Source organism: Pseudophryne corroboree, chromosome 1, assembly GCF_028390025.1.
Source record: "Pseudophryne corroboree isolate aPseCor3 chromosome 1, aPseCor3.hap2, whole genome shotgun sequence".
NCBI lineage: Eukaryota > Metazoa > Chordata > Amphibia > Anura > Myobatrachidae > Pseudophryne > Pseudophryne corroboree.
Window position 1 is genome coordinate 782,612,015 of NC_086444.1, and position 20,926 is coordinate 782,632,940.

At 47.6% G+C, this 20,926-nt stretch overlaps 1 protein-coding gene across 2 annotated transcripts in view; it reads right to left on the reverse strand.

Moving 5' to 3' along the window:
* Positions 1-20,926, reverse strand: part of LOC134910249 (alcohol dehydrogenase 1A-like) — a 381,795-nt gene that overhangs the window by 263,488 nt on the left and 97,381 nt on the right. For both annotated transcript variants that reach the window (XM_063918078.1, XM_063918069.1), the window contains exon 2: positions 16,856-16,957. In XM_063918078.1, coding sequence (XP_063774148.1) covers positions 16,856-16,957 — 102 coding nt within the window. The remainder of the gene's footprint in view (positions 1-16,855; positions 16,958-20,926) is intronic.

Below are 20,926 nucleotides of genomic sequence, written 5' to 3' on the forward strand. Positions count from 1 at the left end.
CTTGTACGCCAAATAGCCAATAGTGGGAGGTATTTTCGGTATAGGTATACTCGTGGAAGCAAGACCATGCGGGTTGGAAAAGTATCGCCAGGGTATTGTGCTCATATCACCCAGCCCGATACTTGTACTGAGCAGATGGGAGAACTAGGGATTGGTTTCTTTACTTGGAAAATTTGTAATATGGTGATGTTATATTTTGTCCCCTATGTTCTCCCAGATGATGCCTATTTCATATGTGGGAGGAAGGCGTACAAGTGGCTTGCCCCGAGCTCAGAGGGATTGTGTTATATTGGGAGAGTACTGCCAGAGGTCATGACCATAACCCATGATAAGATGAAAGACGTTCACCGCAGTGCTCAGGCTCCTTATACTCATACTCACTATGAACACATCATCAAGAGACACCTCATAGATAGGGCAGAGCATGCAGCCTCTGATTTGATCCATTAATCCACCGGGATTCAATTCCTTCTCGCATTAGACATCACCTGTACTGCCAGAGGAATTATAAATTATAGGTATATCCATGCGCTAGCGAACTTGATAGATAATATCACTGAGATGTATGACGACACCTTCAGGTATATGGGAAGGGAGTTACAAGCTTACAAAAAGGAACTGATTCAGCACAGGATGGTCCTTAATTATGGTACAGCCGTGACAGGTGGGTACTGTGTTACTCTGGCAACTCAATATGGTGTGAAGTGCTGTACGTATATTACGAACAGCACTGACGACCCCACGGAGATCATCGATCAAAAGATGGACGATATCTTGCAGTTGAAGTGGGAGTTCAGGAGGAAGCACAACCTTATCTTAGCGACTGTGAGTAATGAACTGACCGGCTGGGTCTCATGGTTGAACCCATGCAAATGGTTCTCAGGTTTAGGAGAGTGGGCTCAGAATGTTATTATGAGTGTGGGGAAGTTTCCCAGTATCCTGGGAGTCGTCATAATTATTGGTTCAATATTTAGGTGTGTTCGAATTGTAATGCTGCGTAAGCACGGCACAACTCTGATGAGTCTAAGGAGCGAGGGTGCTGTTATAGCAGCAGATTTAATTTATAACCCATCCATAGAGACAGTGTTAAGATAAGGATTGCAAATGAATTCCATGGCCTGTTTCTTTCACCCGTTTTTCTTTTGTCTCCCCCTCTGCCCAGATACATCCATCCGGAAAAGACGTCAGCCCTACCCAAAATGTTTATGTGAATGTATTTTCATATATGTGTCTTATCTTCATCTCTGCAACCTCCAGAAAATGGCACACAAAGTAGACAGGTGATATCCACATATACTAGCACTCACATATGTTTCCCCCTCCATGTATCATCAACTAAATGTGCACCCCATTTGTTGGAACAAGAAGCCGAAAAAAGCTCGGTTGTGTTTGTTGGCCCATTTACAGACCCTTAATACGGGATGAGAAGGATTTAATGTATACTTCGCAATATCTCGAAGCTTATTACATATACGGCACGATGATACATGCCCCTCAGACATGGATTCATACATACATGCTTTTTACTATCCCACTAGGTCATATATTTCTCACCTACAACTCTCCCCCGACCATCCAAACTTCTGTAGATATTGTGTAGATATTTTTCTGTTTATTGATTAGATAGTGGCAGTTATTGGTGACTGCCAAAGGGTGGACTGTCAAAGTCGAAAAATATTGCAGTACACACATCAAGTACAAACTACACACAGATGGCCTCCGTGCGCGTACTTATTCTGCCGTGCATGCACATATCCGCAATTTGCGTATGGTCGCTCCAGCGGTCCTGCGCATTAGCGCGTGGTATGGGTATTTATGGTAGAGTTTGTGAACGCATGGAAAGCTATCAAAACACATTACATATTTAATCCAAATAGTGCACAATGTACACATAGTCTCCCTGCACCACATCAGTAAGTTACAGCAGTTTAAATGGTAACAGAACAAAGGGATTCACCTTTACAGGATAGGAGGGGACAGAACAAGGTTATAAGGTGGTGTTTGGTATCCAGCTGTAGGGTATTTTAAGGGTAACATTCTGGTATTGGTCTGCAGCAGATCGCATGTTCCTGTGGATAGTTATGTGCAGGAGCAGAATATAGCTATAAACTGTATTTACTGTACATTATGTATGCGGCGGGAATCCAGAGGAGACCACCCACAAGAGCAGTTGGAACAGACATCGTCCACCTATTCAAACCGACCTATGACCTCTCCTGTTCTGTAAATGACCATCCCTGTGTCCAATGGACAAAGAGATTTCAGTGTCCATTGTGTTTTGGAAGATTGTATAAAAGATGCCTGCTGCAGGCCTGGTCACACAAGACTCAAAGTTATCTATCTAGATGACGGAGGACCAGACTGGGTAGCGCGGAGAAATCCAAACAAGTATGTAACATTGACTGTAGCCATTATTCTTTTGTATTGTATTGCTTTGTTATTGTAACCCCCTTTCAGTAATAATATGCTGTAGTGTCGGAATCCAGCAGTTAAATTACAATCTGGTGTCGTGTCTTCCTTTCCCTGCTAAGGTTTAAAGTGTATTATTATCGCATTGCATAGCTGTTAAGGGTTTGCGGTGTGTATCTCTGGGTGTGTACGCGCTGAGTATACTTTGTACCGTCAGCGCGGCGTTTGTACGCAAAGTCCGTACACGGTACGGGACTCTGTACGCCAGGGATGGGGAACCTTCGGCCCTCCAGCTGTTGTTGAACTACACATACCAGCATGCCTTGCTACAGTTTTGCTATTTGGCCATGCTAAAACTGTTGCAGGACATGCTGGGATGTGTAGTTCAACAGCAGCTGGAGAGCCGAAGGTTCCCCATCCCTGCTGTACGCTAATGGTGTAAAAAGTACGCAGGTTGTGCATTAAGTATAGCGGCCGCAGCGGCTCCATGTGGAAGTGTATTTAAAGTGTGTTTAAGGTATAGCTTTTCATTCCTGTATATAAATCAGCATTATCAGCCCCCAGTAGTTTAGCCCCTGTAGTTATGCCCACAGTAGTTTAGCCCCTGTAGTTATGCCGTCTTTTAGTTTGCCCCATTGTAGTTTAGCCCCCATTCATAATGCCCCCAAGTAGTAATGCCCCCAGTAGTTATGCCCCCAAGTAGTAATACCCCTGTAGTTAAACCCCCAATAGTAATGCCCTCCTGTAGTTTTCCCCCAGTAGTAATGCCCCCAAGTAGTAATGCCCCCAGTAGTTTAACCCCTGTAGTTTAGCCCCCTGTAGTAATGCCCCCAAGTAGAAATGCCCTCATGTAGTTTGCCCCCAGTAGTAATGCCCTCCTGTAGTTTGCCCCCGGTAGTAAATGCCCACAGTAGTTAGCCCCCGTTAGTAATGCCCCCAGTAGTTAGCCCCCGTTAGTAATGCTCCCAGTAGTAAGCCCCCGTTAGTAATGCTCCCAGTAGTAAGCCCCCGTTAGTAATGCTGCCAGTAGTTAGCCCCCATGTAGTTTGCCCCCATGTATCTTGCACCCTTGTAGCTTACCCCCTTGTTGTTTAGCCTCCAGTAGTAATGCCCCCAAGTAGTAATGCCCCCAGTAGTTTAGCCCCACTGTAGTTTGCCCCCAAGTAGTAATGCACCTGTAGTTAGGCCCCCAGCAATGCCCCTGTAGTTATACCCGTGCCCTCCTGTAGTTTGCCCCAGTAGTAATGCCCCCAGTAGCTTGCCCACAGTAGTTTGCTCCCCCAGTAGTAATGCCCCCACAGTAGTAAAGCCCCCCAGTAGTAATGCCCCACCAGTAGTAAAGCCCCCCCAGTAGTAAAGCCCCCCCAGTAGTAAAGCCCCCCAGTAAATGCGCCGCTAAACATAGGGTAAAAAAAAACACCATACTCACCGAGCCCCGCTCCCACGTCTGACTGCTGCAGTCCTTCCAGGCGTCCGCTCCTCAGCAAGTCATGACGTCTCTCCCATAGCGCGCACAGACAGAGCCAGAAGCCGGAGCTCAGTAGTGGGCTTCGGCCTCCGGCTGCCCACTGTGGAGAGAGAGCTGGGCGTCCGCTGGTAACACAATCTCAGCGGTCGTCCAGCATCTTCCAGCGGCGCTGGGCTAACATCGGTTAGGTGAGCCGGAGTAGGCGGAACTGCGTTCCATCTCCAAGTGGAACTGACGGAACGCAGTTCCGCCCCGTTCCGGCTCACTTTAACCCCTTCTGCGGACTGGCTTAGAGCGCTATCTATATATTTATGTAAGTCGTATATGTTTATACACACACACCTATTTGTTTTCCTTTTTTTAAGGGGGGGAGGGGGGACCAAACTTCAACTTGCCTCTGGGCAAATGGGATAAATGTACGCCCCTGGGTGGAAGGAGGGTTCTCTATGATTACAGACTCAGACATAACACTCATGGACACCCTTAGACTCTTCTCATGGATCTGCAGTTTGTCAAGACACAGTTTGTTCTTCAGCCCTAGTGTTCTTCTGTGCACTGATTTGTCGGTTTACAAAGATAACACATCCAGTTTTGAAAGTGAGGTTACAGAAGATGCCTGCTTGTGTTTGGCCTTGGTTTTCAAACTGTTTTTCCAGTGCATGAAAGAGCAGTAGAAGGACCACAACTCACAAATAAAGGTCATGCTCTGAGCCTCTCCTTGTACATCACATGTCGTGTACGGTATGCTATGTTGGCAATTATGCATTTTTTAGTAATATTTTTTCCTTTTCCTATAGGGGATGTTTTTTCAAAGATTGTCAAACATTGTTTAGATTTGGAGTACCCTTTCTTACACGTTCTTCCCCATGCCCCTCTGTAAGTAGATGCTGAAGTACAGTACTATGGCTTCTATAACTAGTACTAGGTCATTCCTGTTCTTCTATTGATTGATCAATGATTTCATTTATTTTTTAAACTAGGACAGGATTAAAGCTACTGTAGATGAACTTAACGGTCACCACATCAAGTAAGTACAGTAATTTATGCTGCTGCTGAATTATAATAAACTTGCGATTTAAAAAAAAAAAAAAAACGGATAAAATGTCTTCTCTGGAGTTTGGCTACCTCAGACACAGCACAGTATTTTTGACAGAAAACACATTGCACTCATACACAAGTGATAGTACATACTGCAGTGTAGATACAATTTCTTTCACAAGGATATCTACAGTAAGTGCAACCCCCTTCACAATGGTAGTTCTAACAAAAATACATAAGAGCCTGTTTGTACTAAATTGTAGGTGCTACTAATGTCTGACAACCAAAGCCAGTGACAATAGCCTGTTTTAGTTTGCACTGGATTGAAGTTACTAGCTAACAAACACCTACATAGTGACAAAGATGGCTGCAGTCTTTTATTACCTTTCCACACACTCCATCTGTCTACAACTCTCCCTAATGGCGATTAGTATTGCTGCTTGCGGTACAACTACATGTCACACCCACTCTGGTGTGAAATGGCACATGATCATAAGTGAGAGACTCTTATATATTAATCCAAAACACTAAAGAAATGTACAAAGGATAACAGGATACCCTAGGCACTACACTGGGTATTAGCTGGCCTTTTAATACCAAAAAAAGGTTACCCTAACCCCACTGGAACAAATGGCAAAAAGTGGTAGTAGGTATTAAATGTGGCGCTATCCGGTTGCTATTAGGATACTTCATATACAACGAAAAGTAAAAAATATCAAAATTTATTATACTCTTTAGCATCCAAATCATATAACTTATGAAATTACAACACATACAGGCATTGTGTGGACAAAATTAAAAAACATAATTCAGGAGGAGTCCTACCGAGGAATACGTTGGGGAGCAGCAGGTGGTGCCTTGAAAAAGGAACCTCAATGTTCCGAAACGCGTTAGCACTACCACCCCTTGGACCGGAGGAGGATTACCAGCCGCAGTGAGGACTTAAGATCTGGGAGCTTATGCAAAGCAAGTCCGGACTTCCCTACATTCATCACCACCTGCTGCTAATTTTTGTTATATCTGAAGTACCCTAATAGTAACTGGGTAGCGCTACATTTAATACCTACTACCACTTTTTGCCAAAATACTAACGATCTGAGATTTCCAGGAAAATTCAGTTTTGCCTGGTTTTGAAATCTGAACTTGGTGGGAAGACCCTACCTAGGACTTGGTTCTCCATGTAAGTTGTTTTTTGTTTTTTTTTAGATTCCTGTAAAACTGAACCAGTTATGGTGGGATAGGAAAAACAAATAAGGTATGAATGGGGACATTACTCTGATATTATAAGATAAGAGGGTAAGATAGCACAGGATATAAGGATGGGGACAGACCAGTAGCAGGATTTTTGGGGCGCCGCTGTCCAGAGGGCGCCGCAGCCGCTGCTGTGGCAAGAGCCGCTACTGCAACCCTACTGGTGCCATGCGGTGCACGTGATGTCATTGCGAACCGCACGCCATCGTGGGAGCAGTCGCTGATGTCTGTGCGGTGCTATGGGGGAGACGTCATGACATCTCTCCCATAGATCTGAGGAGAGGTGCAGGCGGCTGGAGACGGTGGGCAGCAGCAGTCAGGAAGCAGGAGCGGGGCTGGTGAGTATTTATTTTTTTATTTTTTTGGTAAGCGGCGCTATTAGCGATAAATAGAGGGGCACAAATCAACAGGGAGCAAAACTACTGGCGGCACAGCTACAGTTGGCAAAACAACAGGGGGCACAACTACTAAGGGCACAGTACTGGGGGCAAAACTACTGGGGGCACAGCTACTGAGGGTACAACTACTCGGTGCAAAAGTACTGGCGACACAGCTACTGAGGGCACAGCTACAGAGGGCACAACTACAGAGGGCACAACTACAGAGGGCACAACTAATGTGGGCACAGCTACAGCGGCCAAAACTACTGGGGACATAGCTACAGGGGGCACAACTAATGGGGGCACAGCTACAGGGGGCAAAACTACTGGGGGCACAGTTAAAGGGATCACAACTAATGGGGGCACAGCTACGGGGGGCACAACTAAAGGGGGCACTGCTACAGAGGGCAAAACTACTGGGGGCACAATAACTGAGGGCACAGCTACAGGGGTAAAAAGCTCTACAGGGGGCATAACTGTGACCATGCCCCTTCTGTATGAAGCCACACCCCTATTTTTGATGCACGACTGTGGCGCGCACTAACCCTGTTTTGCTGGGGGAGGGGGCACTAAAGGAAAATTTCGCCCTGGGCGCCACAAGGACTGGAGCCGGCCCTGGGTCAGATAGGGATATATAGAATGGGTGCATAGGGTAGGATGGGTCAGACAAGAGGATAGGTCAAGATACTGGCAGGATGGGTCAGACAAGAGGATAGGTCAAGATACTGGCAGGATGCGTCAGACAGGAGGATAGGGCATGATACTGGTAGGATGGGTCAGACAGGAGGATAGGGCATGATACTGGTAGGATGGGTCAGACAGGAGGATAGGGCATGATACTGGTAGGATGGGTCAGACAGGAGGATAGGGCATGATACTGGTAGGATGGGTCAGACAGGAGGATAGGGCATGATACTGGTAGGATGGGTCAGACAGTAGGATAGGGCATGATACTGGTAGGATGGGTCAGACAGTAGGATAGGGCATGATACTGGTAGGATGGGTCAGACAGGAGGATAGGGCATGATACTGGTAGGATGGGTCAGACAGGAGGATAGGGCATGATACTGGTAGGATGGGTCAGACAGTAGGATAGGGCATGATACTGGTAGGATGGGTCAGACAGGAGGATAGGGCATGATACTGGTAGGATGGGTCAGACAGGAGGATAGGGCATGATACTGGTAGGATGGGTCAGACAGGAGGATAGGGCATGATACTGGCAGGATGGGTCAGACAGGAGGATAGGGCATAATACTGGCAGGATGGGTCAGACAGGAGGATAGGGCATAATACTGGTAGGATGGGTCAGACAGTAGGATAGGGCATGATACTGGCAGGATGGGTCAGACAGTAGGATAGGGCATGATACTGGCAGGATTGGTCAGACAGGGGGATAGGGCATGATACTGGTAGGATGGGTCAGACAGGAGGATAGGGCATGATACTGGTAGGATGGGTCAGACAGGAGGATAGGGCATGATACTGGTAGGATGGGTCAGACAGGAGGATAGGGCATGATACTGGTAGGATGGGTCAGACAGGAGGATAGGGCATAATACTGGTAGGATGAGTCAGACAGGAGAATAGGGCATGATACTGGTAGGATGGGTCAGACAGGAGGATAGGGCATGATACTGGTAGGATAGGGCATGATACTGGTAGGATGGGTCAGACAGGATGGGTCAGACAGGAGGATAGGGCATGATACTGGTAGGACGGGTCAGACAGGAGGATAGGGCATAATACTGGTAGGATGGGTCAGACAGGAGAATAGGGCATGATACTGGTAGGATGGGTCAGACAGGAGGATAGGGCATGATACTGGTAGGATGGGTCAGACAGGAGGATAGGGCATGATACTGGTAGGATGGGTCAGACAGGAGGATTGGCATGATACTGGTAGGATGGGTCAGACAGGAGGATAGGGCATGATACTGGTAGGATGGGTCAGACAGGAGGATTGGGCATAAAACTGGTAGGATGGGTCAGACAGGAGGATAGGGCATGATACTGGTAGGATGGGTCAGACAGGAGGATAGGGCATGATACTGGCAGGATGGGTCAGACAGGAGGATAGGGCATGATACTGGTAGGATGGGTCAAACAGGAGGAGGGCATAATACTGGTAGGATGAGTCAGACAGGAGAATAGGGCATGATACTGGTAGGATGGGTCAGACAGCAGGATAGGGCATAATACTGGTAGGATGGGTCAGACAGGAGGATAGGGCATGATACTCGTAGGATGGGTCAGACAGCAGGATAGGGCATAATACTGGTAGGATGTGTCAGACAGGAGGATAGGGCATGATACTGGTAGGATGGGTCAGACAGGAGGATAGGGCATGATACTGGTAGGATGTGTCAGACAGGAGGAAAGGGCATAATACTGGTAGGATGAGTCAGACAGGAGGATAGGGCATAATACTGGTAGGATGGGTCAGACAGGAGGATAGGGCATGATACTGGTAGGATGGGTCAGACAGGAGGATAGGGCATAATACTGGTAGGATGGGTCAGACAGGAGGATAGGGCATAATACTGGTAGGATAGGTCAGACAGGAGGATAGGGCATGATACTGGTAGGATGCGTCAGACAGGAGGATAGGGCATGATACTGGTAGGATGGGTCAGACAGGAGAATAGGGCATGATACTGGTAGGATGGGTCAGACAGGAAGATAGGGCATGATACTCGTAGGATGGGTCAGACAGGAGGATAGGGCATAATACTGGTAGGATGGGTCAGACAGGAGGATAGGGCATGATACTGGTAGGATGGGTCAGACAGGAGGATAGGGCATAATACTGGTAGGATGGGTCAGACAGTAGGATAGGGCATGATACTGGTAGGATGGGTCAGACAGGAGGATTGGCATGATACTGGTAGGATGGGTCAGACAGGAGGATAGGGCATAATACTGGTAGGATGGGTCAGACAGGAGGATTGGGCATAAAACTGGTAGGATGGGTCAGACAGGAGGATAGGGCATGATACTGGTAGGATGGGTCAGACAGGAGGATAGGGCATGATACTGGCAGGATGGGTCAGACAGGAGGATAGGGCATGATACTGGTAGGATGGGTCAGACAGGAGGATTGGCATGATACTGGTAGGATGGGTCAGACAGGAGGATAGGGCATGATACTGGTAGGATGGGTCAGACAGGAGAATAGGGCATGATACTGGTAGGATGGGTCAGACAGGAAGATAGGGCATGATACTCGTAGGATGGGTCAGACAGGAGGATAGGGCATAATACTGGTAGGATGGGTCAGACAGGAGGATAGGGCATGATACTGGTAGGATGGGTCAGACAGGAGGATAGGGCATAATACTGGTAGGATGGGTCAGACAGGAGGATAGGGCATGATACTGGTAGGATGGGTCAGACAGGAGGATAGGGCATAATACTGGTAGGATGGGTCAGACAGTAGGATAGGGCATGATACTGGTAGGATGGGTCAGACAGGAGGATTGGCATGATACTGGTAGGATGGGTCAGACAGGAGGATAGGGCATAATACTGGTAGGATGGGTCAGACAGTAGGATAGGGCATGATACTGGTAGGATGGGTCAGACAGGAGGATTGGCATGATACTGGTAGGATGGGTCAGACAGGAGGATAGGGCATAATACTGGTAGGATGGGTCAGACAGGAGGATTGGGCATAAAACTGGTAGGATGGGTCAGACAGGAGGATAGGGCATGATACTGGTAGGATGGGTCAGACAGGAGGATAGGGCATGATACTGGCAGGATGGGTCAGACAGGAGGATAGGGCATGATACTGGTAGGATGGGTCAAACAGGAGGAGGGCATAATACTGGTAGGATGTCAGACAGGAGAATAGGGCATGATACTGGTAGGATGGGTCAGACAGCAGGATAGGGCATGATACTGGTAGGATGGGTCAGACAGGAGGATAGGGCATGATACTGGTAGGATGGGTCAGACAGGAGGATAGGGCATGATACTGGTAGGATGGGTCAGACAGGAGGATAGGGCATGATACTGGTAGGATGGGTCAGACAGGAGGATAGGGCATGATACTGGTAGGATGGCTCAGACAGGAGGATAGGGCATAATACTGGTAGGATTGGTCAGACGGGAGGATAGGGCATAATACTGGTAGGATGGGTCAGACAGGAGGATAGGGCATGATACTGGTAGGATGGGTCAGACAGGAGGATAGGGCATAATACTGGTAGGATGGGTCAGACAGGAGGATAGGGCATGATACTGGTAGGATGGGTCAGACAGGAGGATAGGGCATGATACTGGTAGGATGGGTCAGACAGGAGGATAGGGCATAATACTGGTAGGATGGGTCAGACAGGAGGATAGGGCATAATACTGGTAGGATAGGTCAGACAGGAGGATAGGGCATGATACTGGTAGGATGCGTCAGACAGGAGGATAGGGCATGATACTGGTAGGATGGGTCAGACAGGAGAATAGGGCATGATACTGGTAGGATGGGTCAGACAGGAAGATAGGGCATGATACTCGTAGGATGGGTCAGACAGGAGGATAGGGCATAATACTGGTAGGATGGGTCAGACAGGAGGATAGGGCATGATACTGGTAGGATGGGTCAGACAGGAGGATAGGGCATGATACTGGTAGGATGGGTCAGACAGGAGGATAGGGCATGATACTGGTAGGATGGGTCAGACAGGAGGATTGGCATGATACTGGTAGGATGGGTCAGACAGGAGGATAGGGCATAATACTGGTAGGATGGGTCAGACAGGAGGATTGGGCATAAAACTGGTAGGATGGGTCAGACAGGAGGATAGGGCATGATACTGGTAGGATGGGTCAGACAGGAGGATAGGGCATGATACTGGCAGGATGGGTCAGACAGGAGGATAGGGCATGATACTGGTAGGATGGGTCAAACAGGAGGAGGGCATAATACTGGTAGGATGAGTCAGACAGGAGAATAGGGCATGATACTGGTAGGATGGGTCAGACAGCAGGATAGGGCATGATACTGGTAGGATGGGTCAGACAGGAGGATAGGGCATGATACTCGTAGGATGGGTCAGACAGCAGGATAGGGCATAATACTGGTAGGATGTGTCAGACAGGAGGATAGGGCATGATACTGGTAGGATGGGTCAGACAGGAGGATAGGGCATGATACTGGTAGGATGTGTCAGACAGGAGGAAAGGGCATAATACTGGTAGGATGAGTCAGACAGGAGAATAGGGCATGATACTGGTAGGATGGGTCAGACAGGAGGATAGGGCATGATACTGGTAGGATGGGTCAGACAGGAGGATAGGGCATGATACTGGTAGGATGGGTCAGACAGGAGGATAAGGCATGATACTGGTAGGAAGGGTCAGACAGGAGGATAGGGCATAATACTGGTAGGATGGGTCAGACAGGAGGATAGGGCATGATACTGGTAGGATGGGTCAGACAGGAGGATAGGGCATAATACTGGTAGGATGGGTCAGACAGGAGGATAGGGCATGATACTGGTAGGATGGGTCAGACAGGAGGATAGGGCATGATACTGATAGGATGGGTCAGACAGGAGGATAGGGCATAATACTGGTAGGATGGGTCAGACAGGAGGATAGGGCATGATACTGGTAGGATGGGTCAGACAGGAGGAGAGGGCATGATACTGGTAGGATGGGTCAGACAGGAGGATAGGGCATGATACTGGTAGGATGGGTCAGACAGGAGGATAGGGCATGATACTGGTAGGATGGGTCAGACAGGAGGATAGGGCATGATACTGGTAGGATGGGTCAGACAGGAGGATAGGGCATGATACTGGTAGGATGGGTCAGACAGGAGGATAGGGCATGATACTGGTAGGATGGGTCAGACAGGAGGATAGGGCATGATACTGGTAGGATGGCTCAGACAGGAGGATAGGGCATAATACTGGTAGGATGGGTCAGACGGGAGGATAGGGCATAATACTGGTAGGATGGGTCAGACAGGAGGATAGGGCATGATACTGGTAGGATGGGTCAGACAGGAGGATAGGGCATAATACTGGTAGGATGGGTCAGACAGGAGGATAGGGCATGATACTGGTAGGATGGGTCAGACAGGAGGATAGGGCATGATACTGGTAGGATGGGTCAGACAGGAGGATAGGGCATAATACTGGTAGGATGGGTCAGACAGGAGGATAGGGCATAATACTGGTAGGATAGGTCAGACAGGAGGATAGGGCATGATACTGGTAGGATGCGTCAGACAGGAGAATAGGGCATGATACTGGTAGGATGGGTCAGACAGGAGAATAGGGCATGATACTGGTAGGATGGGTCAGACAGGAAGATAGGGCATGATACTCGTAGGATGGGTCAGACAGGAGGATAGGGCATAATACTGGTAGGATGGGTCAGACAGGAGGATAGGGCATGATACTGGTAGGATGGGTCAGACAGGAGGATAGGGCATAATACTGGTAGGATGAGTCAGACAGGAGAATAGGGCATGATACTGGTAGGATGGGTCAGACAGGAGGATAGGGCATGATACTGGTAGGATAGGGCATGATACTGGTAGGATGGGACAGACAGGAGGATAGGGCATGATACTGGTAGGACGGGTCAGACAGGAGGATAGGGCATAATACTGGTAGGATGGGTCAGACAGGAGGATAGGGCATAATACTGGTAGGATGGGTCAGACAGGAGGATAGGGCATGATACTGGTAGGATGGGTCAGACAGGAGGATAGGGCATGATACTGATAGGATGGGTCAGACAGGAGGATAGGGCATAATACTGGTAGGATGGGTCAGACAGGAGGATAGGGCATGATACTGGTAGGATGGGTCAGACAGGAGGAGAGGGCATGATACTGGTAGGATGGGTCAGACAGGAGGATAGGGCATGATACTGGTAGGATGGGTCAGACAGGAGAATAGGGCATGATACTGGTAGGATGGGTCAGACAGGAGGATAGGGCATGATACTGGTAGGATGGGTCAGACAGGAGGATAGGGCATGATACTGGTAGGATGGGTCAGACAGGAGGATTGGCATGATACTGGTAGGATGGGTCAGACAGGAGGATTGGGCATAATACTGGTAGGATGGGTCAGACAGGAGGATTGGGCATAATACTGGTAGGATGGGTCAGACAGGAGGATAGGGCATGATACTGGTAGGATGGGTCAGACAGGAGGATAGGGCATGATACTGGCAGGATGGGTCAGACAGGAGGATAGGGCATGATACTGGTAGGATGGGTCAAACAGGAGGAGGGCATAATACTGGTAGGATGAGTCAGACAGGAGAATAGGGCATGATACTCGTAGGATGGGTCAGACAGGAGGATAGGGCATAATACTGGTAGGATGGGTCAGACTGGAGGATAGGGCATGATACTGGTAGGATGGGTCAGACAGGAGAATAGGGCATGATACTGGTAGGATGGGTCAGACAGGAGGATAGGGCATGATACTGGTAGGATGGGTCAGACAGGAGGATAGGGCATGATACTGGTAGGACGGGTCAGACAGGAGGATAGGGCATGATACTGGTAGGACGGGTCAGACAGGAGGATAGGGCATAATACTGGTAGGATGGGTCAGACAGGAGGATAGGGCATGATACTGGTAGGATGGGTCAGACAGGAGGATAGGGCATAATACTGGTAGGATGGGTCAGACAGGAGGATAGGGCATGATACTGGAAGGATGGGTCAGACAGGAGGATAGGGCATGATACTGATAGGGTGGGTCAGACAGGAGGATAGGGCATAATACTGGTAGGAATGTTCTGACAGGAGGATAGGGCATGATACTGGTAGGATGGGTCAGACAGGAGGATTGGGCATAATACTGGTAGGATGGGTCAGACAGGAGGATAGGGCATGATACTGGTAGGATGGGTCAGACAGGAGGATAGGGCATGATACTGGTAGGATGGGTCAGACAGGAGGATAGGGCATGATACTGGTAGGATGGGTCAGACAGGAGGATAGGGCATGATACTGGTAGGATGGGTCAGACAGGAGGATAGGGCATGATACTGGTAGGATGGGTCAGACAGGAGGATAGGGCATGATACTGGTAGGATGGGTCAGACAGTAGGATAGGGCATGATACTGGCAGGATGGGTCAGACAGGAGGATAGGGCATAATACTGGTAGGATGGGTCAGACGGGAGGATAGGGCATAATACTGGTTGGATGGGTCAGACAGGAGGATAGGGCATGATACTGGTAGGATGGGTCAGACAGGTGGATAGGGCATGATACTGGTAGGATGGGTCAGACAGGAGGATAATACTGGTAGGATACTGGTAGGATGGGTCAGACAGGAGGATAGGGCATAATAATGGTAGGATGGGTCAGACAGGAGGATAGGGCATGATACTGGTAGGATGGGTCAGACAGGAGGATAGGGCATAATACTGGTAGGATGGGTCAGACAGGAGGATAGGGCATAATACTGGTAGGATGGGTCAGACAGGAGGATAGGGCATGATACTGGTAGGATGGGTCAGACAGGAGGATAGGGCATGATACTGGTAGGATGGGTCAGACAGGAGGATAGGGCATAATACTGGTAGGATGGGTCAGACAGGAGGATAGGGCATGATACTGGTAGGATGGGTCAGACAGGAGGATAGGGCATGATACTGGTAGGATGGGTCAGACAGGAGGATAGGGCATGATACTGGTAGGATGGGTCAGACAGGAGGATAGGGCATAATACTGGTAGGATGGGTCAGACAGGAAGATAGGGCATAATACTGGTAGGATGGGTCAGACAGGAGGATAGGGCATAATACTGGTAGGATGGGTCAGACAGGAGGATAGGGCATAATACTGGTAGGATGGGTCAGACAGGAGGATAGGGCATGATACTGGTAGGATGAGTCAGACAGGAGAATAGGGCATGATACTGGTAGGATGGGTCAGACAGGAGGATAGGGCATGATACTGGTAGGATGGGTCAGACAGGAGGATAGGGCATGATACTGGTAGGATGGGTCAGACAGGAGGATAGGGCATGATACGGATAGGATGGGTCAGACAGGAGGATAGGGCATAATACTGGTAGGATGGGTCAGACAGGAGGATAGGGCATGATACTGGTAGGATGGGTCAGACAGGAGGATAGGGCATAATACTGGTAGGATGGGTCAGACAGGAGGATAGGGCATGATACTGGTAGGATGGGTCAGACAGGAGGATTGGGCATGATACTGATAGGATGGGTCAGACAGGAGGATAGGGCATAATACTGGTAGGATGGGTCAGACAGGAGGATAGGGCATGATACTGGTAGGATGGGTCAGACAGGAGGATAGGGCATGATACTGGTAGGATGGGTCAGACAGGAGGATAGGGCATAATACTGGTAGGATGGGTCAGACAGGAGGATAGGGCATGATACTGGTAGGATGGGTCAGACAGGAGGATAGGGCATGATACTGGTAGGATGGGTCAGACAGGAGGATAGGGCATGATACTGGTAGGATGGGTCAGACAGGAGGATAGGGCATAATACTGGTAGGATGGGTCAGACAGGAGGATAGGGCATGATACTGGTAGGATGGGTCAGACAGGAGGATAGGGCATAATACTGGTAGGATGGGTCAGACAGTAGGATAGGGCATGATACTGGCAGGATGGGTCAGACAGGAGGATAGGGCATAATACTGGTAGGATGGGTCAGACAGGAGGATAGGGCATAATACTGGTAGGATGGGTCAGACAGGAGGATAGGGCATGATACTGGTAGGATGGGTCAGACAGGAGGATAGGGCATGATACTGGTAGGATGGGTCAGACAGGAGGATAGGGCATAATACTAGTAGGATGGGTCAGACAGGAGGATAGGGCATGATACTGGTAGGATGGGTCAGACAGGAGGATAGGGCATGATACTGGTAGGATGGGTCAGACAGGAGGATAGGGCATAATACTGGTAGGATGGGTCAGACAGGAGGATAGGGCATGATACTGGTAGGATGGGTCAGACAGGATGATAGGGCATGATACTGGTAGGATGGGTCAGACAGGAGGATAGGGCATGATACTGGTAGGATGGGTCAGACAGGAGGATAGGGCATGATACTGGTAGGATGGGTCAGACAGTAGGATAGGGCATGATACTGGTAGGATGGGTCAGACAGATGGGTCAGACAGGAGGATAGGGCATGATATTGGTAGGATGGGTGAGACAGGAGGATAGGGCATGATACTGGTAGGATGGGTCAAACAGGAGGATAGGGCATGATACTGTAGATAGCAGACTAGTACAAAGTAAAATATATATTCATTTTTTAACAAACTTTAGACTTTCACCTTAATCCGAACTTCATGAGCTTTTGGTGGCTGTACCTCCACTTCCTCAATTACTAGCGGCTGATGTATTTCCCAGGCTACAGCAGCTCTGCATTTTATGACCTAGGAATACAAAATAGGTGTAATTTGTGATTACAGATTATGTGACAATTTTCTGGAATGATTTATGTTTTCTGGAGTGATATACATTTTATAGTTACAAAATTTAAGATGACTGATTTAATGATCCATTTGCAATTGCACTGGCTTACACATGGGTGGTCATTCCGAGTTGTTCGCTCACTAGCAGTTTTTAGCAGCCGTGCAAACGCTATGCCGCCGCCCACTGGGAGTGTATTTTAGTTTAGCAGAGGTGCGAACGAAAGGATCGCAGAGCGGCGGCAAAGTTTTTTTGTGCAGTTTTAGAGTAGCTCAATACCTACTCAGCGCTTGCGATCACTTCTGACTGTTCAGTTCCTGTTTTGACGTCACAAACACGCCCTGCGTTCACCCAGGCTTGCCTGCGTTTTTCATGGCATGCCTGCATTTTTTCGAACACTCCCTGAAAACGGTCAGTTGACACCCAGAAACGCCCACTTCCTGTCAATCACTCTGCGGCCAGCAGTGCGACTGAAAAGCTTTGCTAGACCCTGTGTGATACTATATCGTTCGTAGTAAAAGTACGTCGCGCGTGTGCATTGCGCATCATACGCGTGCGCATAAGTGCCATTTTTTTGCCTCATCGCTGCACAGCAAATGAATGCAGCTAGCGATCAACTCGGAATGACCACCATGGACCACTTTGAGAAAATGTATTGTCATTTTTTTAGACTTCCTTCCGTTTTCATTTACATACTATCTATAATACAGTACAGGTTGAGTATCCCATATCCAAATATCCGAAATACGGAATATTCCGAAATACGGACTTTTTTGAATGAGAGTGAGATAGTGAAACTTTTGTTTTCTGATGGCTCAATGTACACAAACTTTGTTTAATACACACAGTTATTAAAAATATTGTATTAAATGACCTTCAGGCTGTGTGTATAAGGTGTATATGAAACATAAATGAATTGTGTGAATGTAGACACACTTTGTTTAATGCACAAAGTAATTAAAAATATTGGCTAAAATTACCTTCATGCTGTGTGTATAAGGTGTATATGTAACATAAATGCATTCTGTGCTTAGATTTAGGTCCCATCACCATGATATCTCATTATGGTATGCAATTATTCCAAAATACGGAAAAATCCCATATCCAAAATACCTCTGGTCCCAAGCATTTTGGATAAGGGATACTCAACCTGTAATACTTTTCAAATACTGTAAAGCAAAGCTGTGACTGAATAGAAAATTCTACCTGTATTATGATACAAATTCCAACAGAATTACTAACATTTAGCAATGCTTATACCTACAGTATGGATGCTTTTCATTATGGTAACAGCATTGTATGTTTGATCCTTAAAGAACTGTGCTACAATGTTAGTTTTTGGCGGACTGTCCCACAGGGGTATAGGGTAAACTCTCAGGAGGGACCCACTGCCTTAGCGCTCTGTAGGGATCAGGTCCAGACTAGGTACTTGAATTATACATTATACATAGGTTACATTATACTGCACAGGTCTGTGGTGTATTTTCTACAGAGCATTGGTGTTATTAATTTTATACATTTTCCTGCATGCACTAGCATTATTTACAATAAATATATTTATAAAAAGGGTCCAGACTATGCACTCTCTAGACTGGGCACTCCCCTATGTATGAGCTCTTATCACTGTATTCCCCCGGTGGGCCATTTATGCACCAGTCCGACACCGATGCCATATTAGAAATGTCAGCAGTACAGTTGATAAGATCATTTCAAGTACATTTTGTTGTGTTGGAGTATTTAATGAGATCACATGATCATACTTCTATTTCTCAGCCTCATGAAAACAATACTGTAGATAGCTCTACAAGCTGCAGATGTTACCAATTTCCACAGTGTCATAATGGGGGTAATTCTGAGTTGATCGCAGCAGGAACTTTTTTAGCAGTTGGGCAAAACCATGTGCACTGCAGGGGAGGCAGATATAACATGTGCAGAAAGAGTTAGATTTGGGTGTGGTGTGTACAATCTGCAATCTAAATTGCAGTGTAAAAATAAAGCAGCCAGTATTTACCCTGCACAGAAACAAAATAACCCACCCAAATCTAACTCTCTCTGCACATGTTATATCTGCCCACCCTGCAGTGCACATGGTTTTGCCCAACTGCTAACAAAGTTCCTGCTGCGATCAACTTAGAATTACCCCCCATGTTCTGTGTTTTTTTTCACACATATTTTTTGGCTTGGGTTTGATATGTTGACAGTCGTAATATCAACGTTCATCATGTGGACATGAGAAAGTCATCATGTAGACAATGATGAAATGTTGACATGTTAATATGTCGACATATTGTCCCTGGTAGTGGCCCAGGAATCAATTACCTTCTCCTGGCAGCTGCAGTAGGCTCCAGCGCCATCTTTCGGGTTCACATGGTCATGTGCCTGTGAATTCCGGGTCTAACCTCCGATCCTCTGACCTTCCAGCATTCGGTTGAGTATTTCTCCCCTATCCCTGACCCTAACTCCATCTTTCCCCCACAGCTGGACCCTAACCTTCCCGCTGCAGCCTAACCCTAATGTCAACATTCTGATAATGCCAACATTTCATCTTTGACATTCTGTACCTGTAACAATGTTGACATCATATCTTTCAACATTGTGGTGTGAACATTATGAATGTCAGCATTATGTTCACTCTAGGCTGTGTTAGCAGGGCATCATACACTGCCCAATTTTTAAATGCCAAAATGGGTTCTGCCCTTTTAATGGCACCTTGCTAAAGCAGCCAGCCCTGTGCCATCCCCATCCACGGACCGCAGGGTGTCCCACCGGTGGGAAAAGTTGTGATAAACGATCACCGTCGAGTGAATAGATGCTGTGCCCATGGCATTTATTCACAGGAAGTAGAGAGACTTGGGGAAGACCAGCATGTTCATAAGTACTGGGCATGGCCCCAAGAAACAGTGACCAGGAACTCACAGTGCAGCTGATGAATAGATGCCATGCACATGTGCATGGCATCTATACAGTGGTGCAAGTAGAAATATTTTCTTAGTAATACTGAGTGCCGAAAAATGGTCGTGATCATGTGTTGTGAGGGGGCGTGGCCACATGTCACTAATGGGAGTGGCTACATGACACTAGCGACATTGCCACATGATACCCCCATAATAATAGAAATATATAGTGATACCCCTATAATAATAGAAATATATAGTATTGTCCACATTATATTAGAAATGAATTACCCCACACAGTGATGCCAGAGACATGCCCAGCAGCCCAGCCTGTGAAGAACAAAAGCCGCTCAGTGCTGATGCGTTACATCAGCCGAGTGAATAGAAATAGCTGCACTGCTGCTCCCAGCAAGGGAAGCTGTGGAAAGTGCAATCAGATGCCTACCATCTTCATGCCAGCCACAGCCGCCAGAGGAGGAAGTGTGATGTGACACCATGACGTCACCGTCCTGCCCCAGTAACCCTGACAAAGTGGGAGGCGCCGTGATGCTGCCAAGCACCATGGTCTTGTTGCTTTGTGGCGCATTATAATTGTGGTAATGGTGGTCATGGGTGCAAAGTGTGTGGCAGGTGGTACTGAGTACCCACTGCCAAATTCTTAAGGGTACTCCATAACTGAGCGTACCTGCATACTTGCACCACTGCATCTATACCATGTAGCTGGAAAGCATGGGAAAGCCCAGCATCTCCAGGAGGGCTGGGCATGCCACTAGCCTGATTAAAATGGGGCATTGCAAGGCCATGCCCCCTTCCCAGCAAGATCCCACACTTTTATCTGGCACACACTGTCAGCACATACCTTTTCAGATATTCCATTTTGTTGCCTTAAAAAAGTACTATGTTGCTTTTGCAGTACCTTTTTTTTGTTGTTGTCATTTTTAATCTGTATTGTGAACCTCTGTCCAATCAAACTTTGCTAAATTTGGCTGAATCTGCGCAGATACTATATGGATAATGGATAATGATATACTTACCTCC